Here is a 20,385-nt window from a genome sequence, read left to right on the forward strand (position 1 = left end):
TTAACTGTCTCTCTCTGGCTCATTGTCTCCCTGCGTCTCTCTGTCTCCCGCTCTGACCCTCCCACCCCACCTATCTCTCTTTTTTTCTCACTCCGTCATCTGCCCTCAGGTAGAGTATAATTCCTATCTTCCCAGGGGAGTCATGAATGGACGCCCTCTACTCAAATGCTTATCAATAACCTTTGAGTGCTTGCTCTCTTTGACTTCTGAGCGGCACACCCGTTGGGCGCGCACTCACAAACAGGCACACATACACACACCAGGGGCTCTGTCTTTGTGTGGACACTACACACTGTTGAAGTGGTATTTTCCTGAGGCGCAGTGGGATTTTTTCCTCACCTGCACCTGTTTGGTATTTTGGTGATTCTCCACGCACGGCAGTGGGAGGAGAGGAGCAGTAATCCAGCTGCACCATATACTTTTGGTGGTGGAACACTTTTATAGCTCTCTCACAAACTATACAAACCCCTATTATTCATGTTTTTCTTGCCCATTTTAGTAAACATTCTTCCACCTGTAGTCACATCATATTGCAATGAGTAAGGATAACGCTGGCTATATTTTTGTAACTGTCAACAGATACGTGTTAGTCTGTCTCTCAATACTTAAATACGTCCTTGTCGTGAAGACTTCAATATTTAAGCACAGGTCACAAATATAGTAACATAAAAAAATGCTTAACTGTTTCCCAAAACAGCAGGGCAAATGTTACCTAAGCAAAAGTAAATGTTGCTTTTATTGGGAGACTATTTTCAGCCACGGATCTGGTGCTCTAGTGAGTGCAGCAGAACGGTGTATGTGGGATTGACTCAAAATAAACTGTCACCCATGTTCATTGTAGTGAAAGAACATGTCACCCAGTGCAGCACTGTGGCTCACTGATGTGAGAAACGAATAGTTTTTTAACAACAGATTTCTGGGGTGCCCCGATAGCCCACCTGGTAAAGAAAAAATAAAATATCGCCAGACTTTATCCTTTAATTTTATATGCCAAGGAGCTAAAGGTTTATAACTGTTTTTTTTTCACCTGTGGTTAGCGTGTGGATCATTCTAAATAAAATAGTGCATCACAAGGCACACAGGACTTTCAGTATGTCCAGGAACATGATTTAAACTTTGAACGTCACCTGCCCGTAGCAACAAATGGGCTGCTGTGTATTTGCACTTGAGACTCTCCAGCTCCCGTACAGGAATATTAGTTTCCTCTCAGGAGGAGCTAGTCTGGAGTCTCTACCCCATTACCAAACAGTCTGTATATGCAGTGGGGAGAGCATTGCTTTTAAAGGGGATAATAGAGGCCCAAATGCACTGATAATGTATGATAATGGATTCTTCCTAATCCAAATCTGTTTCCGGGTGGGCCCCAGGTGTGCTGTGCACCTCCACCTGCTGTCCACAAATAAGTGCACTGCCACTCCCTCTGCGCACTGCACACTTAACTACTGTTTGTATCCTGTACCTTGAATGACAAAATCATCAACCATACTTGTCTGCATCGTTGTGAATCACCCGTGAGTGAATAGGATAAATAAAAGCTATTTACATAAAGATGACATGGAAATATTAAACACAGTTGGTGTTAAAAATAATTTCCTGGCTTTCTCTTAATAATGTACCTACTGGGCCAAAGAAAGTAAAAGCTTGATCTTCTTCTTTCACTGCTAGGACAAAAATGATCTGCTGTATTTATGAAAAATCAGAAACCATTTTGTTATCACAGATCAAGTAATGGATTGATTTTTCTTTTAACAAAATTAATTAAAGCTTATGTCCTTCATAGGTCTGAACAAATCTAAAAATGCTCCACAATAAAAGTTTGCAACAATTTTATTCATCCAGATACCAGAGATGCTGCGTTTTGGTATTCTCCTCTCACAATGTGTCTGTGCCTGATGAGAAATTTCTCTCCTCTTCCTACTCATCCCTCATTTATCTTCCTTTATCTTCTACCCTCTCTTCCCCCACCTCCCCTTCCGCTCCAGATGAGCCAGGCCAGTTGAAGATCTACCTTCCTAAGAAGCTGCTAGAGTGTCTACCCAAATGTTCCTCTCTGCCCAAGGAGCGCCATCGCTGGAACACCAACGAGGTGAGAATGAGACACACTCAAGAGGGAAATATCCGTGACAGTGAGACAAACTCAGTGTTTTTTGCTGGTGACTCATCTCTGGCTAATGTCACATTGAGGGATGAAGAGGAGGTAAACAAACACAATGCCAGCTTTTCATTATGGGACCCTAAAACTGTGACACCAAGAAATAAAAAAAATAAGTAAAAAAGCAGCACCCTGAGCTCACAGCTAAAAATCCCACAGACTGTACATTCCTTTTGGGGTGTTGCTGTCTATTTGGCTTTGTAATCCAAACAACTCTGGGTTAAGGCGTAAGAGTCAGGGGCTCCTGGGTCTAAAACTATGTAGGGCTTAGAGGCTATAAAACAAGAAATGAGGCTACAGATTGAATGTTTCCACTGCTCGTTGTACTCGGTTAAGAAACCCTATGGTCAGTCCGACAAAGATTGTTATCTGAACCTAACATTGTTGCTATGCAACCGTAGAAAGCTGTTAAATGTGTGGCACATTTCTGCTCATAGGTGCTTTTTCCTGTTTTGTGTGAAAATGATGCTCTAGTTACGTTGAGTAATGTTGTCCTCCAAAACCCCAAAAATAAAACAAAAACATGAAAAGCTGTCTGTGAGGTATAAACAACAACAACAGTGATCATGCACCCAGAGGATTTGATCATTTTTGCACTTCACTTTACTCAGTGTTAACCACATTTTACAACTTCTAGCATGCCTCGACTGTTGAAGGTTTCACACAAACGCATGGCTACCACTCATTAATATAGTGCTGAGTCTGCCCTCCTCTGGGCCAGAATTATTAGCAGCATAGTTGCAGCATGAACAATAGATAACTTAAATTGTGTTGCTGGCTAAGAGGTTCAGTGTAAAATGAGGCCAAATTAGGTTGGGACAATTCTTTACTCAGGGCCAAAGATAACCCTGAGCTAAACGTGTGAGGTGTGAAAAGCTTTTCAGAGTCGCATGTTGTTCCAGACTTAAGCTGTTAGCTTAGGGATGTGTTTGATGGGTGGAAATGGATGCAGGCATTTATCGTCAATAGCTCCTTGTTTATGCATTGCACAGCTCTCCACTGGTGGTTTGCTCCATCCATTGTGATGTGGTTGGCCTCTGCTGAGACATTTTCTCCATGTGCAGGCTGTGCACTCCATTATAGATGTGTGTTTGTGTGTTTGTGTTATTGATTACCAAGTCCAGCATTATTATGCAATGCAAAGCTGATTTGGCCTGTGGTTTTTCTCTCAGGAAAGTCATTACATTTTTCATGCAATCCATCTCAATGAAGGTCATACTGGGAGTTAAGCACGGCGCCTACTGAACAGTGTGCTCACATGAATAGGTGGTGTGTGCGTGTGTGTGTACAATTCAGAACAACGTGACTGCTTCTGGTTAGGGACTTCCACACCGTAGCCTAACCAAGAGCAATTGTGCGCAAGGTGCAGGGACTAGACCAAAGCACCCTGCCCCCTCTCCTCTCCTGCCCTTTCTCCCTCTTTCTCTCCATCAGTCTCTCTTCCAACTTACCATCTAGTCCTCTGTATCTTTTTCATTTCCCCCCAACCCCCTGTCTCCCTCTCTCCATGGCTCTCTCACTCTCTCTGATGAGGAGGTACAGGCTCAGTTCAGGGGGAGGTTGGGTGTCCCTCAGCGGATTCCTTCAAAGCTCCTCTTCCACCCAGGCATAAAGTTTCCTGCATACTTAAACACTCCATTGTGTCTGCTGCTCTTCTTGCTTGCCGCTTTCATTGGGGGAGCCGTGTGTATGCTTGCCGTGCGTCTAGTGCATATATGTATTTCAGTCTGCGTGTGTGTTTTCTGCCTGTGTGTGTGAGTGCGTCTGTGCACAGCTCCAGATTATTGCGGTCGATTATTTTGTAGCTGCTGCAACAAAAGAATTGATTTTTTTTTCTGTTTGTTGATTTTGTTATCTGTCTGTATTGCAGACATTGCAAGAAGTATAGTAGTTTTCTTCAGCAGCATATTGAAAATTGAAATCATCATTGGTCATCGAACACACGTAGGGTTTATACATCCACTATAGACTGTAACATCATTTTATACGTGGGATTTTCAGACCAATCGGCTGTCAAATTTGAAGCTTTCAACTTATTTATTCAGTCGCACCCTCTCCGTGTGTGTGCTCAAATTGAATACAGTTCTGGTCTAGATATTGTACAGACAATATGTTTGTATACATTTGTGTGTCGGGTATGCATGTATGTGTGTGTGTGTTTTTTGCTTATGCATAAAACATTTAAATAAAATTAAATCAAGGAATGGTTTTGTGTTTCCTCATCCTCATGGTTTGGGTGTTGGATTTCTGCATGTCGGTTATACATGTCTGCATGTAGAATTAGGATTATCCTTAGTGTGTGTGTGTGTGTGTGTGTGTGTGTGTGTGAGTTTGTAAGTGTGATAGATAAAGACATTACCATTCTGTGTTTGGATGAGGACTCCTCTGATTAAGTCAGACCTAATCTTTACAAGTCTTCATCTGATATGTCCTTATTCTCACCTTTTTCTTGGCATGCATATGTCTGCGCAAGTGTGTGTATGGGTATCTGTGTGTGTGTGTGTGTGTGTGTGTGTGTGCGTGCGTGCGTTTGTTTTCTTTCACGTATGCGCACTTGCATATGATCCTCTGATCTCTGTTTTGTCACGCATGGCTCCCCCCGACACCTTGGCCTCCCACGAGCACTGAGCTGTGACCCCATACATTTTTACCCCATCCACTCCTCCTCCTCCCCTCTGTCCTTTCCTCTCATTCTTCCCTCTCTTTCTCCCTCTCTCTCTCTCTCTTTTGTGTATCTACTGATGTGTGAAATTATTCTGGGATGGAGGGATGGATTCCTCCCTGAAGGGCTGAGCGAAGGCGTGAGCCTTTTGTTCAATAATAGATTGGGGGTGTATGTGTATCTGTCCATGGTAATAGACTATAGACTAGTTTTAGATAACAAACCACACTCAGGTGGACATACTGATGGTAGAGCCTGTTTTATCCACCCATCGGGAATTACTTGTTGTTTGGTTTCAGCAAATTCTATGAAGCACTGAAATAAGGAAGCTATCAAACTTTTACAATGTAGACAAAGACAAACTTCGGAGTCGGGTCCTGGGACGCCAGCTCATGAAAAGATATGATTACTCTTGTGGGGACCCTTGACATCCTGACTCATATTTTAAGAAGCCAGACTGAGTTGAATACTGAGTAAAATTCCCTTTCCGAAGCTTAAATTAAAACAATGAAACACGCAGTATGAATCTGCATGTCATTGCATGAGCTAATGTGCATTTTAAAGGCTTCTACTTCAGAGCAACCCCCCACCATGATTCAAATGATGCAACTGTCAGGTTGGTGCAGACTTCAGTACATCACACAGACGACAGCCGTCTGTGCCACAGTGCTTCTGCATGTGAGTCTGCTCCACATGTCGCTCAACTGTACGGGTGCAAAAAGCCAAGTGTTAAAGGATGGCATTATTTAGGCATTAATGCTAGCAAATGATATGATATGAAACATGCAGTGTTTTATCGTAGAACTCTGTTCTTGTCATGCAGTGATATATTGGTATCTGTATGGTTTGAAGGCAGCTAGTTGACAGTTCACGCACGCTCACATCTGGCTGCGCCGCTGCATGACACTAACATGATTGCTTGAATGAGAAGCTGATCAAAAAGCAGCATATACATTTTAGACCACTACCCATCTGCCTCCTCTGTGTGCGCGCGTGTTGGTGCATCAAGGGTAGGTGTTGCCATGGTAACAGATTGGGTGTGTGTGCGTGTTCCTGCTAATGGTATGATCGATGCGTGTGTGACACAAACCCCGTTGGTGATTGTTCAGTACATCAAAGGTGATAAGAGAGACGTGGCAGAGTCGGTACGTCTGCTTGCGATACCAAACATGTTCGACAGACCAAAAAAAAACAGCAATCAGTGAAGGACAAAAGCTTTAGATCTCAGGTAAAAATGTCAGGAAGCCATTCAGACTCACCTGTGCGTGCTGTGGCTCCCGTTTCTAGCCCAAACAAAACTCTGTGTGCACGTGTCTCTCTCTGTGAGTGTGTCTGAGTGCGTGTGGATGTTTAATTTATTATTCATGCCATTATTGTTGTTTGTGAGCCATTAAATAGATACATTGAATTAAATATGCATGCATTGTATTCCTACGTTTCTTCTGTAGAGATACTTCCCATTTTTTCCCTGTAGGTAAAACACGAGGCAGGAGTGTCTGGGAAAGAAGTTACACGGGAGGGATAACGTTAAATGTCGCTACCAGACTACATGAAAAAATACTATGGATGCTTTAAAAAAAATAACAGGCAGCCAGTTGCAGGCCTTTATGTTCCATTTATACTGTGGTGAAGGGTGCCCTTGATTTATGAATTTGAAGTGTGAATTGCTAATGTCCAGCTCACACTGGCACAGGGCCAGGAGAGGCCGACACTCTGTGTTTGATGTGCTGTGTCAGAACAAAGACAAAGCCTATGGAAACTTACTGAAAGTTTAATTTTTAACATGAAATGGGTGTGCCATTTGTTAGATAACATGTCCATGACAGACTTTGTGTATCCGTGATTCGTGTCTGTGTGTGTGTGTGTGTCCCAGAGCCTGCCTATGGCTGTAACCTCTCCAGTTGACATTGAGCTCTGTGCTGTTGCCGTTTACCAGAGTAAAGCATGGTTTAATGAGGGGGCATAGAAGCCAACACACACACACACACACACACACACACTCTCACGTGCACACACATGCTTGCACACATGTATAGACACACACAGACATACACACACACAATACCAGAGGGGTGTTTCACAGCTCCTTATATTTGATTCCTATTCTTTTATCTTTAATCATTCCTCTGTCTTTTGGGTTGAGAGATATTTTATGTTTGGAGAGCGCCAAGTTATAATCACTAATTAGTCCTCCAGGCTCTCTCTCCCTCCCTCTTTCTTTTTCTCCTCCTCTTTGTCTATCTCTCCATCTCTCTCTGAGCCAAGCCTAGCCCAATTAACACCCAACGTCATTTTGTGACTGTTGTGACTTCCATTTCCGCTCAAATTCCAGACATCCATACGGTCCCGCTGACCAAAGTGGCAACCAAATGTGCAGCAATGCAAAGAATTAATTAGATTCATTCTATTCATGAATGTAATTTCCTTGTTGATGCATGTAATTATCCAGCAAGCTTTTCATTTGCAAATGAGACTGTACATGGTAAATTGGACATGTGCGTGGATGCCTCATAGATTGTTGGGATCAGTGTTTCAGTGGGTTTCAGTCATGCAGACATTTCACAACCCAAGTTCACAAGGAGCTGAGATTAACCACGTCTTACAAGTCTAGTCAGGGAAAGCCAGGTGTCTGAGGTAGGAGGTTAGTGTTGACTTCTCTCTCTTTTCCTCTCCTCTCTCCTCTCTGCTCTCCTGCCCCCTCTCCTCTTCTTTCCTCTCTGCTTTCCTGCCCTCTCTCCTCTCCTCTCTGCTCAGCTCTCCCGCCCCGTTTCCTCTCCTCTCCTCTATGATCTCTCCTCTCTCCTCTCCTCCCACCCAACTGGAAGCCCCACATTTTCCTCCTGTTCTATTTTCTCCATGTCGCACAGACCCACTATTTATCTTGCCCACTATAATTTGACACAAAATATTGTTAACTGGAGACACAGAAATATATTAAACAGTGGGAATGTGTGACTGTGAGTGTGGGGGTGTTGTGTATGTGCCTAAGCTTGTTTATGTGTGCCTGCATGTGTGTGTGTGTCTGAGTGTGTCTTTGTGTTTTAACTTCCCGTTAGATTCTAAACCCGACCAAAAAGAAGTGAATGACCAGCAGTGTCTGCTGTAATAAGAAGCCAGTACAATACTTTTTGTATCCTTAAATGTCCCCACGTAGAACCTCTGTAATATCTGAGTCCTGTACAAATTAGATTTAATTCACTGGAGACAGATAAAGCATTAAAATGTGTATTTTTGTGCATGTGTACGCACACCCAGATGGTCTTTGTACTCCTATTTTGAGTGCTTGTGTTGCATGTGTAGAACTTTGTCTCAATAACTTTATAACTTTATTTAACTTTGATAACTGTCTCTGCCTCAGACTTAGCAAGAGCTTTAGGAGTGAAGTATATTTTACAGCAGCACATGGCAATTTTGCTTGTTTACATCCCCAAATAACAGTGAGATGTCAACAAAACATCACACTGTAAATCCAGCACCACAGGTGCCAGAACCCTATTGATTTTGATTGAAGTTTTTCTTGAGCGTTTTCTGACTTAATCATATTCTGGAGCTTAGAGACTTATAAAGAAATATGCCTAGTTCAGGATTTCTGAAGTCAATACATATTTCATATTCCCTGCTCATGTTTTACTGCACATGCAGTTCCAGCTTGTTGTCTTAAGTTTGATGCAAATAATGGCACATAGTCCAATAATAACGAGACAGAATAATATCAATGTATCTGGAAGTCCTTCTCATAATATTTGTATGGTTGTTTAACTGAAGTCAAATAGCACTACCCTGATGCCCACTTTTGTACTCATTTGCTGATGCTCACTGTGTGCAGTCCCGAGACACACAATTATTTAGCAATATTTCACTCACAAATTCACATGATCAGTATGCGCTGAGCATATCTGTGGACACCTGAGACGGCATGAGTTCTACATGAGTTGTTTGAGAGGTTGATACAGCTTCATTGTTGTGTCAGGATTATGGAATTGTCCACCAGCAATAGTGGTCAGGAGCTGCTACAGCAGCTCTTCCTCATGTCACATGATGTGTGGATATATTTAAAATCTCTCTGACTACACAGTCAAATCAAATACTTGGTATTAAAGCAATCAAACCTCACAGACACATTTGTTTTTGCTCTATAAAGTTGCTGTGGTCAAACTGTCGGTTTGGTTGATGTGATATGGATCTGAATGTGTTGGACTCATAGGCCTCAACCCACTAATGGCCACTTGCAGGCTGTAGCTCTATTTTTAATTAAAATTGTAAGATTATGTGGTCGTTTAATTGCAAAATCAATGTTGTTTATTGCTGAGCAAAATACAATATAATGATTAAAAATGTCAGCTGTTGCTGTTTAAAAAAACTGATTTATTTACACTCATTAGCAGTTTAGTGTCTATACATTTGATTTGATAACAGCGTTGTGTATATGGGGAAATATTCCTGGTAGCATTTTTCAGGGTACATCTGTTAATGTTTCCCTGTTAACGATTGGAGAAGTCATATTATCATGGAGCTCTCCTACTGTGTTTACTGCACACTGTGAACAATGTTCAGCAACTGTCTTTTGGCATCATGGAGTTATGTTTCATAATTGAAGACTAATTTTGAGGCAGCATTGAATTATCAATGATCACACTATGATCGTAAGTCAAATCTGCTGGCATGTATAAAAACATAACAAGCGCAAGTTTATTAGAGGCCTCGCCAAAGGAATAAATTGGCCTTCTACTACATAATATCCCCCCAAAAAACGTAGTGAGAACTGCAAATCTCATGGTGTTGTGACTACAGTAGCATTTTCCACTAACGTTATGCTGGAAATGTACACATTCACAAGATTTACCCTGGGAGATGTATACATTTGCTGGTAAATATACCATTTCACACATTTACCGTAATAGACATAGTGCGAGACACTGTGTGCATGTGGTATGTGTGCGTGCGTGTGTGTGTGTGTGTTGCATTCCACTCAGGAGACCACAGTATGTATCCAGTCTTTCTCCTCTCAAACTGCAGTTTTACCCAGCATCACGTACTTCTCTGTCTCCTGTCTCTACCCTCTTCTTCCTCCTGCTTCCTCCTCCCCCCTGCTGATGTATGGAATGTCTACTCTCATATGGAGTGTGTTTGTAAAAGTCACGGTAATCAAATTTCACTGATTCCTGGGGGATTAAACAAGGTGGCATTTGTGTGAGTGTGTATATGAGTGTGTGTTCTGTCTATATTAGCTCTGTACAAAGTTGTGTATTGTAATGCAGCTGTGTCATTAGTCTAAGACCAGCTCAGCTGTAATATATCATCCATCATCTTGTACTCTAAGGAGGCAACTATATAAGGGATACTGATGCCGCATTTGCATACTGACAGTGCATATATTTAATAGTTTGAATGTACAGTACAAAGCGGTGGGTGGGGGGATGATAAACACCTGATATGGAAGGGAAAACGTCTCACTTGTTTCTTGGCCAAGTGACAGAGATTGAAAATACTGTTCATCCATGCCTTTGGGTGTTTGACAGTGAATGTTCTTCTTTGAAATTCCTCTGTAACACTTGAAACAAAATCATCCGTCCCAAAAATTAGATCGTTATCCAGTGGAAGTGTTAGCTCACTATACTCCCACAAACAGGAAAAACATGGCAACAGCAATTTTCACAGCTCAAAAACAAAGAAAGGTATTACGCAGTGTTAGGCCAAACTGCATGATTGCCTCTTGTTGGCAGCATATATTCTCTGGCAGTATGTTTGTATAGCTTGCCAGCCCGGAAGCCTTAACATTGTCCAGCACACAACATCTGCATCACTTTCTTAGTGAGGCTGTAAGCACCAGTTTCTGTCTGCTCGAAGGTGTCATTGCATGTTGAACTAGAAAGTCACAGTCCATTACAGTTCATATGAGGTGGAAAGTTACCAGGACAGCGCAGCAGGCAATGACTGATGTCTGTCTCCTCCTTAATCTCTAAAAGTGCATTAAATTAGAGCAATTAATAAATGGCTTTGCCAAAACTTTATGCATTTAATGGATGGAAACAACCAGATTCAAGGAAAGAAAACATCTCCAAAATGTCACGGTCGTTTTCATAGGCAACGATGATATCAATGGAAATAACTTCTGTCCTTGTCTTAGCAGTAAAAATGGTGGTTTTATTTCTCATCTCCCTCTGTTATTTATTTATATACATGTATCTTACATTATATAGACGTTTAAAGATAGCTAACATACTTTTGCGCCCACTGCATGAGTCATAGTGCTTGAAGAGAGGGTGATGACACTGGGCTCTACCTTGTGCAGTGCATCATCACTGTAAATATACTGTAGCCTCAGTAAAGAGGAGCCCCTTTGGATCTATTGATACGCTATACCGTACTCTTATAAACTTCTAGCTTAGCACATGTTCATCACTTACAGCTTCTTCTCACTGCTCATGTATTTTGTTAGCTATGGATGAGAACAGTCTGTCCTTCACGCAGTGCTTCCAGCCAAGTGAAAGTCATGGAGAAATTTCAAGATGGATTGGTCTACATCAAGCTGAATTCAAAATGAAACAAATCCATACTTTTTTTTTTAACCACAAGATGCAATAAAGAAGTTCCAGACACTGCCCAAATTCTGCTGACTCCTGATTTGTGGTTATGACTCTGTTCAAGTCAACAAGAAAATGAGTAAACCGTTTCTGGGATTGCAAAAATAATGTGTTTAGCCAAAGAAGAAAATAGCATCATTTTAATCAAGTGCAGTCGCAGTAAGAGTGAATTCTGTGGGGAAGGGGTTTGATTAGATTCTGCGTGTTTTTCTGTTGCTTGTGCAACTGTTTAATTGTCGGTAATCAATGGTGGTTGGCCAAGTTAAAATACATCATTTTGTTAGCTTATAAAAAGTGTTTATCTGGGCAAGAGGTGAATTTTGCTCATTCACTCCTTGACTCTTTTAAGCACAAGCTGGAAATTATCAGAAGTGGGAATGCATTTGGGACTCCTTTATTAAACCATATGAAAGGTATATCACATTTTGCAATACCCTGAAAGAGTGAGTGCAAGGCCCACAGTAACAGTCTATTCAGGTCTACAGCCCAGGGCTTCGTCCTAGGCATAGACAGATCAAACTGCACAACAGTGGAAGCCAGTCACCAAAGCGAGGTTGATAACTTTTAATGTTTACTTTTGCCTATGATGGTTTTAACTCCGCCTGCCCATCTCCCAGCATGAAGGCTCCAGGTCTAATGTCAGTAGAAAAGATAAAGCCGAGATTGCAGACAATTTGCACATCTGTAAATTGATGCTTGTCTTTGGCAGTTTGTTTTTGAGGCTTGTGGAGAGTTAAATATGCATGACTTCGACATGTGTGGCTCCAAGTTTTTTCCAAAACAACAAACAAATGACATGAAATCTTTATTTGGCAGAGACAAACAGAATTCTGAATTGATTTTTTCCGAGAGAGGACTCCACGTGAGTTCCAGCAGTTAACTAGATTTGTTTGTTTCTTCTGAAATGGAGCTACAGTGATATTTACTGAGAGCACACACACACTCACCACACAGGTGCGTAACCTCACACACAAACATACGCACACGCACACTCATCTGCTCCCATCTTCAGTTGGTTGAGGAGGAGACAAACCTAAAGATCGCCACGGAGACCCATCTTTCAAATTTATTCATTAAACTCCCAAATGCTCCCCTTAACGAATGTAATTAGAATATGGTAATGAGAGAGGGCTGAACCAGGGAGTGTTGTAATACGCTTAGCAGCACAGAGGGAGAGAGGAAGAGAGAGAGAGAGACAGAGAGGGAAAGAGAGTAAGGGAGTTAAAGGAGAGAGGAATGGAGAGACTGACTGACAGGGTGCCAATTTATGTCTTGTTGTAAACAAGTATTTATGCCAATGAGAGGTGGCACACACTATTTATTTCTCTCTCTCTCTCTCTCTCTTTCCTACTACATCTCTCTCTCTCTTCCTGTGTCTCGCTCTATCTCTCTATGTCTCTCTCCTTCTCCTTAGCATACCAAACCTCCTCAATAACAATAACATCAACAATAGCAGAGCAGAGACGAGCCTCGGAGGGCAGAATGACTCACAGTGAGATGAGGCATCAGGGGTTAACACAACCACTGGAGACTCCTTCATTGAGACCCCCCCCCCCCCCCCGTTCATTGAGACCCCCCCCCCCTCCTCTCTCTGTCTTCTTCCACCTCCCACTGGCAAACACACATTCATCATTAGAGATTTCAGATGTACGTCTGTATGTGTGTGTGTGTGTGTATTCACCTTTTCCTGGTTAACTTTGTGGAGTTTTTGAGGACTCAGACAGGCTTTATCCAAGACGCCCTAGCACAACGGGGGTCCTGGCATTGTGTTTGACACCACACACCTGTTGCTGTCTTTGATGTGTTCACCCCCCTGCTGAGAGCGAGGGGGCCGTCTCCTCAAATGCAAATGCAAGGCAGGAGGAAGAGGACAGGTAAAGTGCGCAAGAGAGAGGAAGTCTTAGAGAATATGATTGATGTTCCCTCAGTGGATTGAGGCTGACTCTTCCTAGCTCTCAGGTCCCTGCGAAAAAAGTTTGTGCTACTTTCCATACTGTGACTGTGTGTGTGTAGCCACCTTCACCATTTGGATTTCTATATATTAGCGAAAAGGGAGATGAGAGGGAAATGAGACAGAAAAAAGAGGGAAGTGGGTGAGCTGGAGGGAGGAGAGAGAGGGGAGAAAGTAAAGAGGTCAAACCAGAAGGAGAGGGAGTGAAGGAGAGGGGAGAGTGACTATTTCATTATAAAGCCGTCACTCACATGGGCAGCAGCCACCACATAGACTCTTCTGAGACCAAGCCTCTCTGGCTCTGTGTGTGTGTATGTGTGCATATACACTTATTCTAGCCTGTGCATCCTACCATGCATTGGTTTTGATATGGGAGGTTTTTCTGTGTCAATGTACTGTATGTCCGAGCGTGTGTGTGTGCATGAATGCTGTGGGAGATGCAGTGTGACAGAGATGGATGTAGCACGCATGTCTCTCTACCAACCAGGTGATGGGGGCGTGTCCCCTCTGAAGGTCAGACCTTGTCCTCCAATGACAGACCAGCTCTAAATGTGTGTGTGCGTGCCTGTGCGTTGTCCAGGCATTGTGTGTCACTGAGAGAACAAGAGGAGAGACAGAGAAACCTAGGACAAGTTTTATTTTATTTTATTATTATTTCTTGTTTATTTTTTCACACAAGCGGCTTTGTGTATTAATAGACGGCCCATTTGTATGCATGTGTGTACAAGTCTTTTATGTCCATGGACGTGCATGTGTGTGTTGCCCAGTGTGTGATGAGGTGTTTATATGATAAACACAAGGCGAGCTTGAGAGGAATTCTGATCAGGGGCTTTGCAACAGTTGTTATGGAAACAGCATTAAGCAGTTGTATTAGCCAGTGGAGGTAATATAAAGGCTGTTGAAAGTAACACACAGTGGGGAACAAGGCAGTTTGGGAATATAATACAAACTACACATTATTGCTCTGGTTTACAATAGGCTTGATGAAATTTTATTGTGTGACTAGAACAGAACAAAATTATCCTCGTCGTAACTCATTGTCGGGCTCTCTTTCTGGTGAGGGCTACACATTTTAATTAGCCAGGTTGGAGAAACATAGTGCAAACAAGACATTATTTGTCTGGTTTACAATAGGAGTCACATCATTTATGTCCGCTTAAAGCTGAATACAACTAACCCTTTATTCAGCTTTCTTGTTGCAACATAATCTTACATTTGTACAAAAGCAGCCATTGCTCAATGTCATTGGTGATTTTAGAGGTCAAATGTTCAAATGTTACAGCTCGTGAGTCGGAGACATTGGCCCTGTCACATTTCTGTCAACACCTGTGGGCAATGGCATGCCCACAAACACTTCTCAATTCTAACAGATTATTGATTATTGCAGTTCAAATTGAATTGTATAACAAAACAGGTTAAGCATACAAATGTCATTGTTATGTTCAATGATTAGCCTTTGAAACAGACATGTTTAAAAATAGACCATGATCAATAAAATTGAGGTTGAACAAATGGCTGAGATAGTGCTCCAGATCAAAATAAAATCCACAGAAAAGGCTATAGTCTGCAAAAAAAAGAATAATATAACCAGGAGGCAATTTTGGATACAGTGTCTATCAACGTCAGACACTGACAGGGTTGTTCTAGGAAGGAGAGAACCGATGGAGGTGCTCAGGAACAAATTACAGCATCAGCAGACCTCCCCTGGTAATGCTAATGCAGTTCTTTTCCCCATATATGTATACAAGACTTATTACGCTCAAGGAAGAAGGCAGGAAGGGATTCTGTACTTGAAAAGGACACTTCAGTTTGCTACCTCCCCATACCGCCAAAATAAACTGTTCAATGCCAAATAATGTCTGTGGTGAGAACCAGAGGCAGCCTTCATTTGAGGCACTTCGAATGGATGTGACAGTTCCAGTTTACAGACAACTCTGTTTTCCCCAGATCTCTGTCGGGGTGATGCTCATCATTAGACTTCAAACATGCACGCACTCACACAAGCACATATACACACACACGCACGGGCGTACACACACACACACACACACACACACGTACACACTAGCCTGTGGCTAGACCCTATAACGGAATCTCCCAGGGGAAAGCTCCTGGATAAGTCTGTTGCAGTGTAGGCGACCCCACCTCCCCTCCTTCCTCCCCTCCCTCCTCTGGAAATCTCCCTGAGGCCTGTGAGTGTATGTGAATGTGTGTGTGTGTGCGTGCATATGTGTGTGTCTGTCTGTCTGCTTTTTTGTACATGCCACCAGTTTCTTGGAGGGAGATGGTCTCAGTGATGCGTGAGTGGGAGGCTGATTTCCCCAACTGCATCGCTCGCTCCAATCTAACTTCCCACTCATGCGCTCTGCTTTGTTAGATATTTCTTAAGTAACTCTCTCTCTTTCTCCCTTTCTCTCACACACAGACAGACAGGAATAGGTGTGTGTTGGGAAAAGTGTGTTTGTGTGTGTGTGCACGCGTGCATTCGGCTGGGCCTGTCGTAATGTATTATTACGTAGACTCACACAGACATGCAGAACGTCTGGGTTTCTAGAGTAGATCCCTGGAGAAAGACACTTGTCCCTGTCCCTGTGTCTGGCACAGCTAACACACACACGCACACACGAACACACTCACTGTATTCCTGAAGGGTCAGTGTGTCGCCAGGCATGCTCAAAGCGCTCCATCACTGGTTTCCACTGGGACAATAACTGTGACTTCCTGAGGATCGACCTTCACCATCTCACTTCTGTCACTCTTCACATGGGCGTGTGTGTGTGTGTGTGTGTGTGTGTGCTGGTGAGGGAGTGAGCAGCAGTGTGTGTCTGCAGTGAGAGTGTGTGTATATTGTATGTGTGTGTGGGTGTGTTTAAGAGTGTGCGTATCAGGCTGCCGTTTCAGCTGACTCTTCTGTTTCTGGCTTTTTAATGGCTCTTATGGGGCAGGCCTTTAATTGCAAGTCTCTCTCCCTCCTTCTTAATCCTCCCATCCTTCTGTCTCTCCCAGCCCCTCGTCTCCTCTCTTCTTCTCCTCTCGCCTCCCGCCTCCCACTGGCTGACAGTCGCTAGGGGAGCCCGAGTGCCTGGCCGGGGCTGTGGAGGCCGTATAGGATATTGACTTGCTGCAGAGTGGTTTGGGAGGAGGAGAGGTGGCTGCCTGTCACAGCTAATGAATAGATGCATAAATGAATGAGGCACTCCTTGTGTGTGTGTGTGTGTGTGTGTGTGTGTGAGTGTTGTTGTTGTGCCTAGCTTTGGCTAAAAAGTTTTATGTGCCTCAGACAGACAGACATTAAGAGTGGCCAGCTTGATAGTGATAATTATTAAAGATGTGATGACAGGCCACACACACACACACACACACACATATGTAAACAAACATATACATGCAGGATGAGGCAGTGGGGGGTTGGGATGTGAGGATCAAATGGGGGATACTGAAAAAACAATCCAGTTAAGTGCCAGCACCCTCCAGCTGCTCTCTCTTTTCGTCTGTTCCTGCCTTTCTTCCCCTCTCCCTCTTTGTCCCTCCATCTCATCTGATCAGTGTGGAGCTGGAGTGCTCTCATGCCAAACTGGGACAAATACCTAAAAACACACACACACACAGAGAAAGAGAGAGAGAGGAAGAGAGGGATAGGAGGTCTGGAGAGGAGACTGTTGATCTGAGGGGGCAGATGAAGGAGTGCTGGAGTGTTGATGTCTTCTTCACTATTGCTTTGTGCCACATTTCAAACACTGATTGCCTTAAGAGGACAATTTACATTTCATAGTCTTTCACAACAAGTGGGTGAGATGGGAGTCAGAGATGGGGAGAGAGACAATGATGTTTCAAGGAGGGGCCAGGGGTGAGAGAGTTCACCAATAAAAGGGAAAAGGCAGCGTTGCGTGAGTAAAAAGCAGGAGGTATAAACAATAGTTTCTTTAAGCTGCATCTCTGTGTGTCTCTGGCTGTGTGTATGGACGTTTTGTTTTGCCTTACTCTCGGTAGAATGCACCTGTATGATTTGAACTTTCTTTTTTTCCTTATTGGATTCATGTGAGTGTGGAAGAAGAATAGAAATAGTGTGGAGAGGAGAGCTGAGGAGATGAAAAGAGAGCCGGAGGAATTAGGAATCAAGTTAGGAGCAGGCTTTATCTGACGGGAAACTGTGAAACTGCAAAGTACAAGAAAACTTTTCCTATCAGCGCACTCTCTCAGCTAGTGTATGGGTTTGCACCCCCAGTGTGTGTGTGTGTGTGTCTGTGTGTATGTGTGTGTTTATGTGGCATGTGTGTGTATTTAGGAGATAGCTTTTCCTCCCCAGTGGAGGGAGACATCGGTGTGTCGGTGAGCGTGATTGGTTGTTGGCCCTTAGGGTCTGTCCTCTATATCTGTCTCCTGACTGGCTGCTCTGTGACCAATCAGGCGCCCAGACCTCACCGTGGCAATCAGATAGTGACACACTCTCTGTGGGCATCGGCAGGTCATCTGGAAATACCTGTTATGTTTTATCTCGCTGTGACACACACACACAGACGGATGCACACACACCAATATAACCTTTCTGTCTTGTCTTTGTCTCTCTAGGAGATTGCTGCATATCTCATCACTTTTGAGAAACACGATGAGTGGCTGACGACATCGCCAAAAACCAGGTGAGGAAAATTCAGACAGTGGTTTACACACACACACACACACAGACACATACACGTACAAACACAGCATCACTCAATCACCCAGTGACTCACGTTGGTTTAATCCCAATGACTGAGTGCCTGTGTTTGATTAAAACATTAGTGATGTACGTCGACTGTCTCCAAAGGGTCCTGCTGCCGGCCTACTCTACATGTGGAGAACGCTTCAGAACATGGCCGGACTGTAAAGCACCTAGTCAGCTGGAAATGGAGTATTAATGAATGTAAATGTATTAAGATAAGTTATGTATAATTCAGACATAGGATGGTGGGGGCGGGTGTGGTAAAGGGAGGGGGAGTATGTGTATATAAGATGGGGTGTGAACAGGGATTCACATGCTAGAACTGAATATTCATCGATCCGAACCATAGGTAGCTCTTTTCCTAGAACGGGGGAGATGTTACAGTTAGGAAGGAAGGTAGGAAGGAGGGGAAGAGAAAAAGGAAGACTGAAGAAAAAGGGCAACTTGAATTATTGATAAATCCCCAGATTGGCATTTACTTTAGTTAATACAGATGTAGGTATGATAAAAAAAAGAAAAAAGAAGGATAGAGGAGAGTGAAAGAAAAGAAAAGAAAAGAAGAAATTTAAAAAAAAAAAGTAAAGTAAGTGAAGAGGTCACCTCATGGCCCCATTTCTGATTACTGACACAGCTGAAAGCCTGAGGTGATGCCTCTGCGCTCCCATTGTGCGAGCTGAAGGACTCTTCTCAGGAGCAGCCTGAGGCCAGCAGCACAGTTTATGTTGTGGATGGATTTCTCATTGATTGGTTGTGCTGCCGTATAGCCTCAGCCTCCCAGCAGCAACAGCAGCAGCAGTCATATTGGTGTTATTGAGCAGCAGTTAGATATAATCCCATTTACACATGACACGAGGCACGATTAGAACAGATTACACCTAATCCCATCAGATGGAAAGGAGCTCAGCTAACAGAGCCAGTGACATTTGTGTGCCCGTGTGGCTGTGCGCATATGGGTGTGTGTGTGTGTGTGTGAGTGTGTGTGTGTGTGTGTTTTGATCCATATGTGCGCATGCGTTTGCAGACTTGTGGGGGGCAATATTAAGATAACAATCAATGACCTTCAATTCTCCCCTCACTGAAATACCTCATCAGTTCAAAGTAATGACTATTACCTCCTCTCTCCCTCTGCTCTCACTTTTCTCATCTACTCCTCCTCCTCTCCTCCCTTTACCGGACTCACTCACTCGCCCACTCTGTCTCTTTATCTTGCCGTCTTTTTTTTCCCAACTCTCCTCCCCTTGCCTTCTCTGTTTTCGCTCTGCTACACTGTGGAACGGTGGAAAAGCTTTTTATATCCCACACATCACAGCCCAGTTACAATCAATAGCATTTATGTCTGCTTGAATCGGAGGGTTTTGCGAGGAACATCGGCATCGTCCACGTGCGTGCCCCTCAGCACACGCACACATACATATGAGCATGCACGCATTTCCCACCCACACACGCACACACACACACACACACAGGCACACATCTGATCTCATCCATCTTCTCCATAACATAATTAGAATCAGCAGCTCTGAGATGACTCACACTGCTCGAGACAGAGACTAAACTCGGCTTTGATCGGAGGGTGGGGGTCTCCACTCCGCTAAGAAACTGGCAGGCTACCCCCAAAACAGAACAGATTTAAGGTGTCAGAGAAAATCAGCTCAAAGTAAATTCAATTTCACTACACACAGTGTTCTGAGTAAATTGCAATCATCTCAGTCCATATAGATGTGTCTACATCAAATTCTAGCAGAGGAGAGAGGAGAGGAGAGAAGAGAGGAGACAGACAATAAAAGAGCAGAAACAGAGGTTAGGATAGGAGTAGAGGGAATAGATGAGATGAGAAGATGAAAATAAGTGCAAAGGAGTGGAGAATGGAGGGACTGAATGAGCAGTAAAGAGAAAATGAAGAGATACTATGATAAGAGAGATAAAGACTGGAGGTTGATCGAGAAAAGGAGGGGAGGAAAAGGAGAGAGGAGGTGTGCAAATGTGTGTGTGGTACCGCGTGTGTGTGTGTGGTCATGTGCATGCGTGCACATCCCTGTGTGAGTGAGAGCGTTTGTGAGTATGTGTTAGTTTATTGATTGTTAACGCGGGCCTGTTCTCTTTCTGTTGTCATGAGATAAGGCAGAGAAGCATTTTTCCTCCACCTACATACACACACACACACACACACACACACACACGCCTGTCCTTAACATTTTAGAAGTGTAATGATTGATTGCTGAGCAGCAGGTTTGACATTGAGACCAAAGAACACACGGCAGTAGGTCCTTCCATCTCTCATATCACCAGCATCTCTGTCTTTCTACATGTATGGCCCCTGGTGTGTGTGTGTGTGTG

General features: G+C 43.4%; 1 protein-coding gene across 1 annotated transcript in view; it reads left to right on the forward strand.

Annotated features, from left to right (window-relative positions):
* The window catches only part of LOC118328106 (calmodulin-binding transcription activator 1-like), a 47,568-nt gene that overhangs the window by 3,403 nt on the left and 23,780 nt on the right, over window positions 1–20,385 (forward strand). Inside the window, exons 3-4 of the mRNA XM_035661711.1 lie at window positions 1,983–2,086; window positions 17,919–17,986. Of these exons, the coding sequence (XP_035517604.1) occupies window positions 1,983–2,086; window positions 17,919–17,986 (172 nt within the window). The remainder of the gene's footprint in view (window positions 1–1,982; window positions 2,087–17,918; window positions 17,987–20,385) is intronic.

This window comes from Morone saxatilis, unplaced genomic scaffold (assembly GCF_004916995.1).
Source record: "Morone saxatilis isolate NCDOM2014 unplaced genomic scaffold, NCSU_SB_2.0 Contig18, whole genome shotgun sequence".
Classification (NCBI taxonomy): Eukaryota; Metazoa; Chordata; class Actinopteri; family Moronidae; genus Morone; species Morone saxatilis.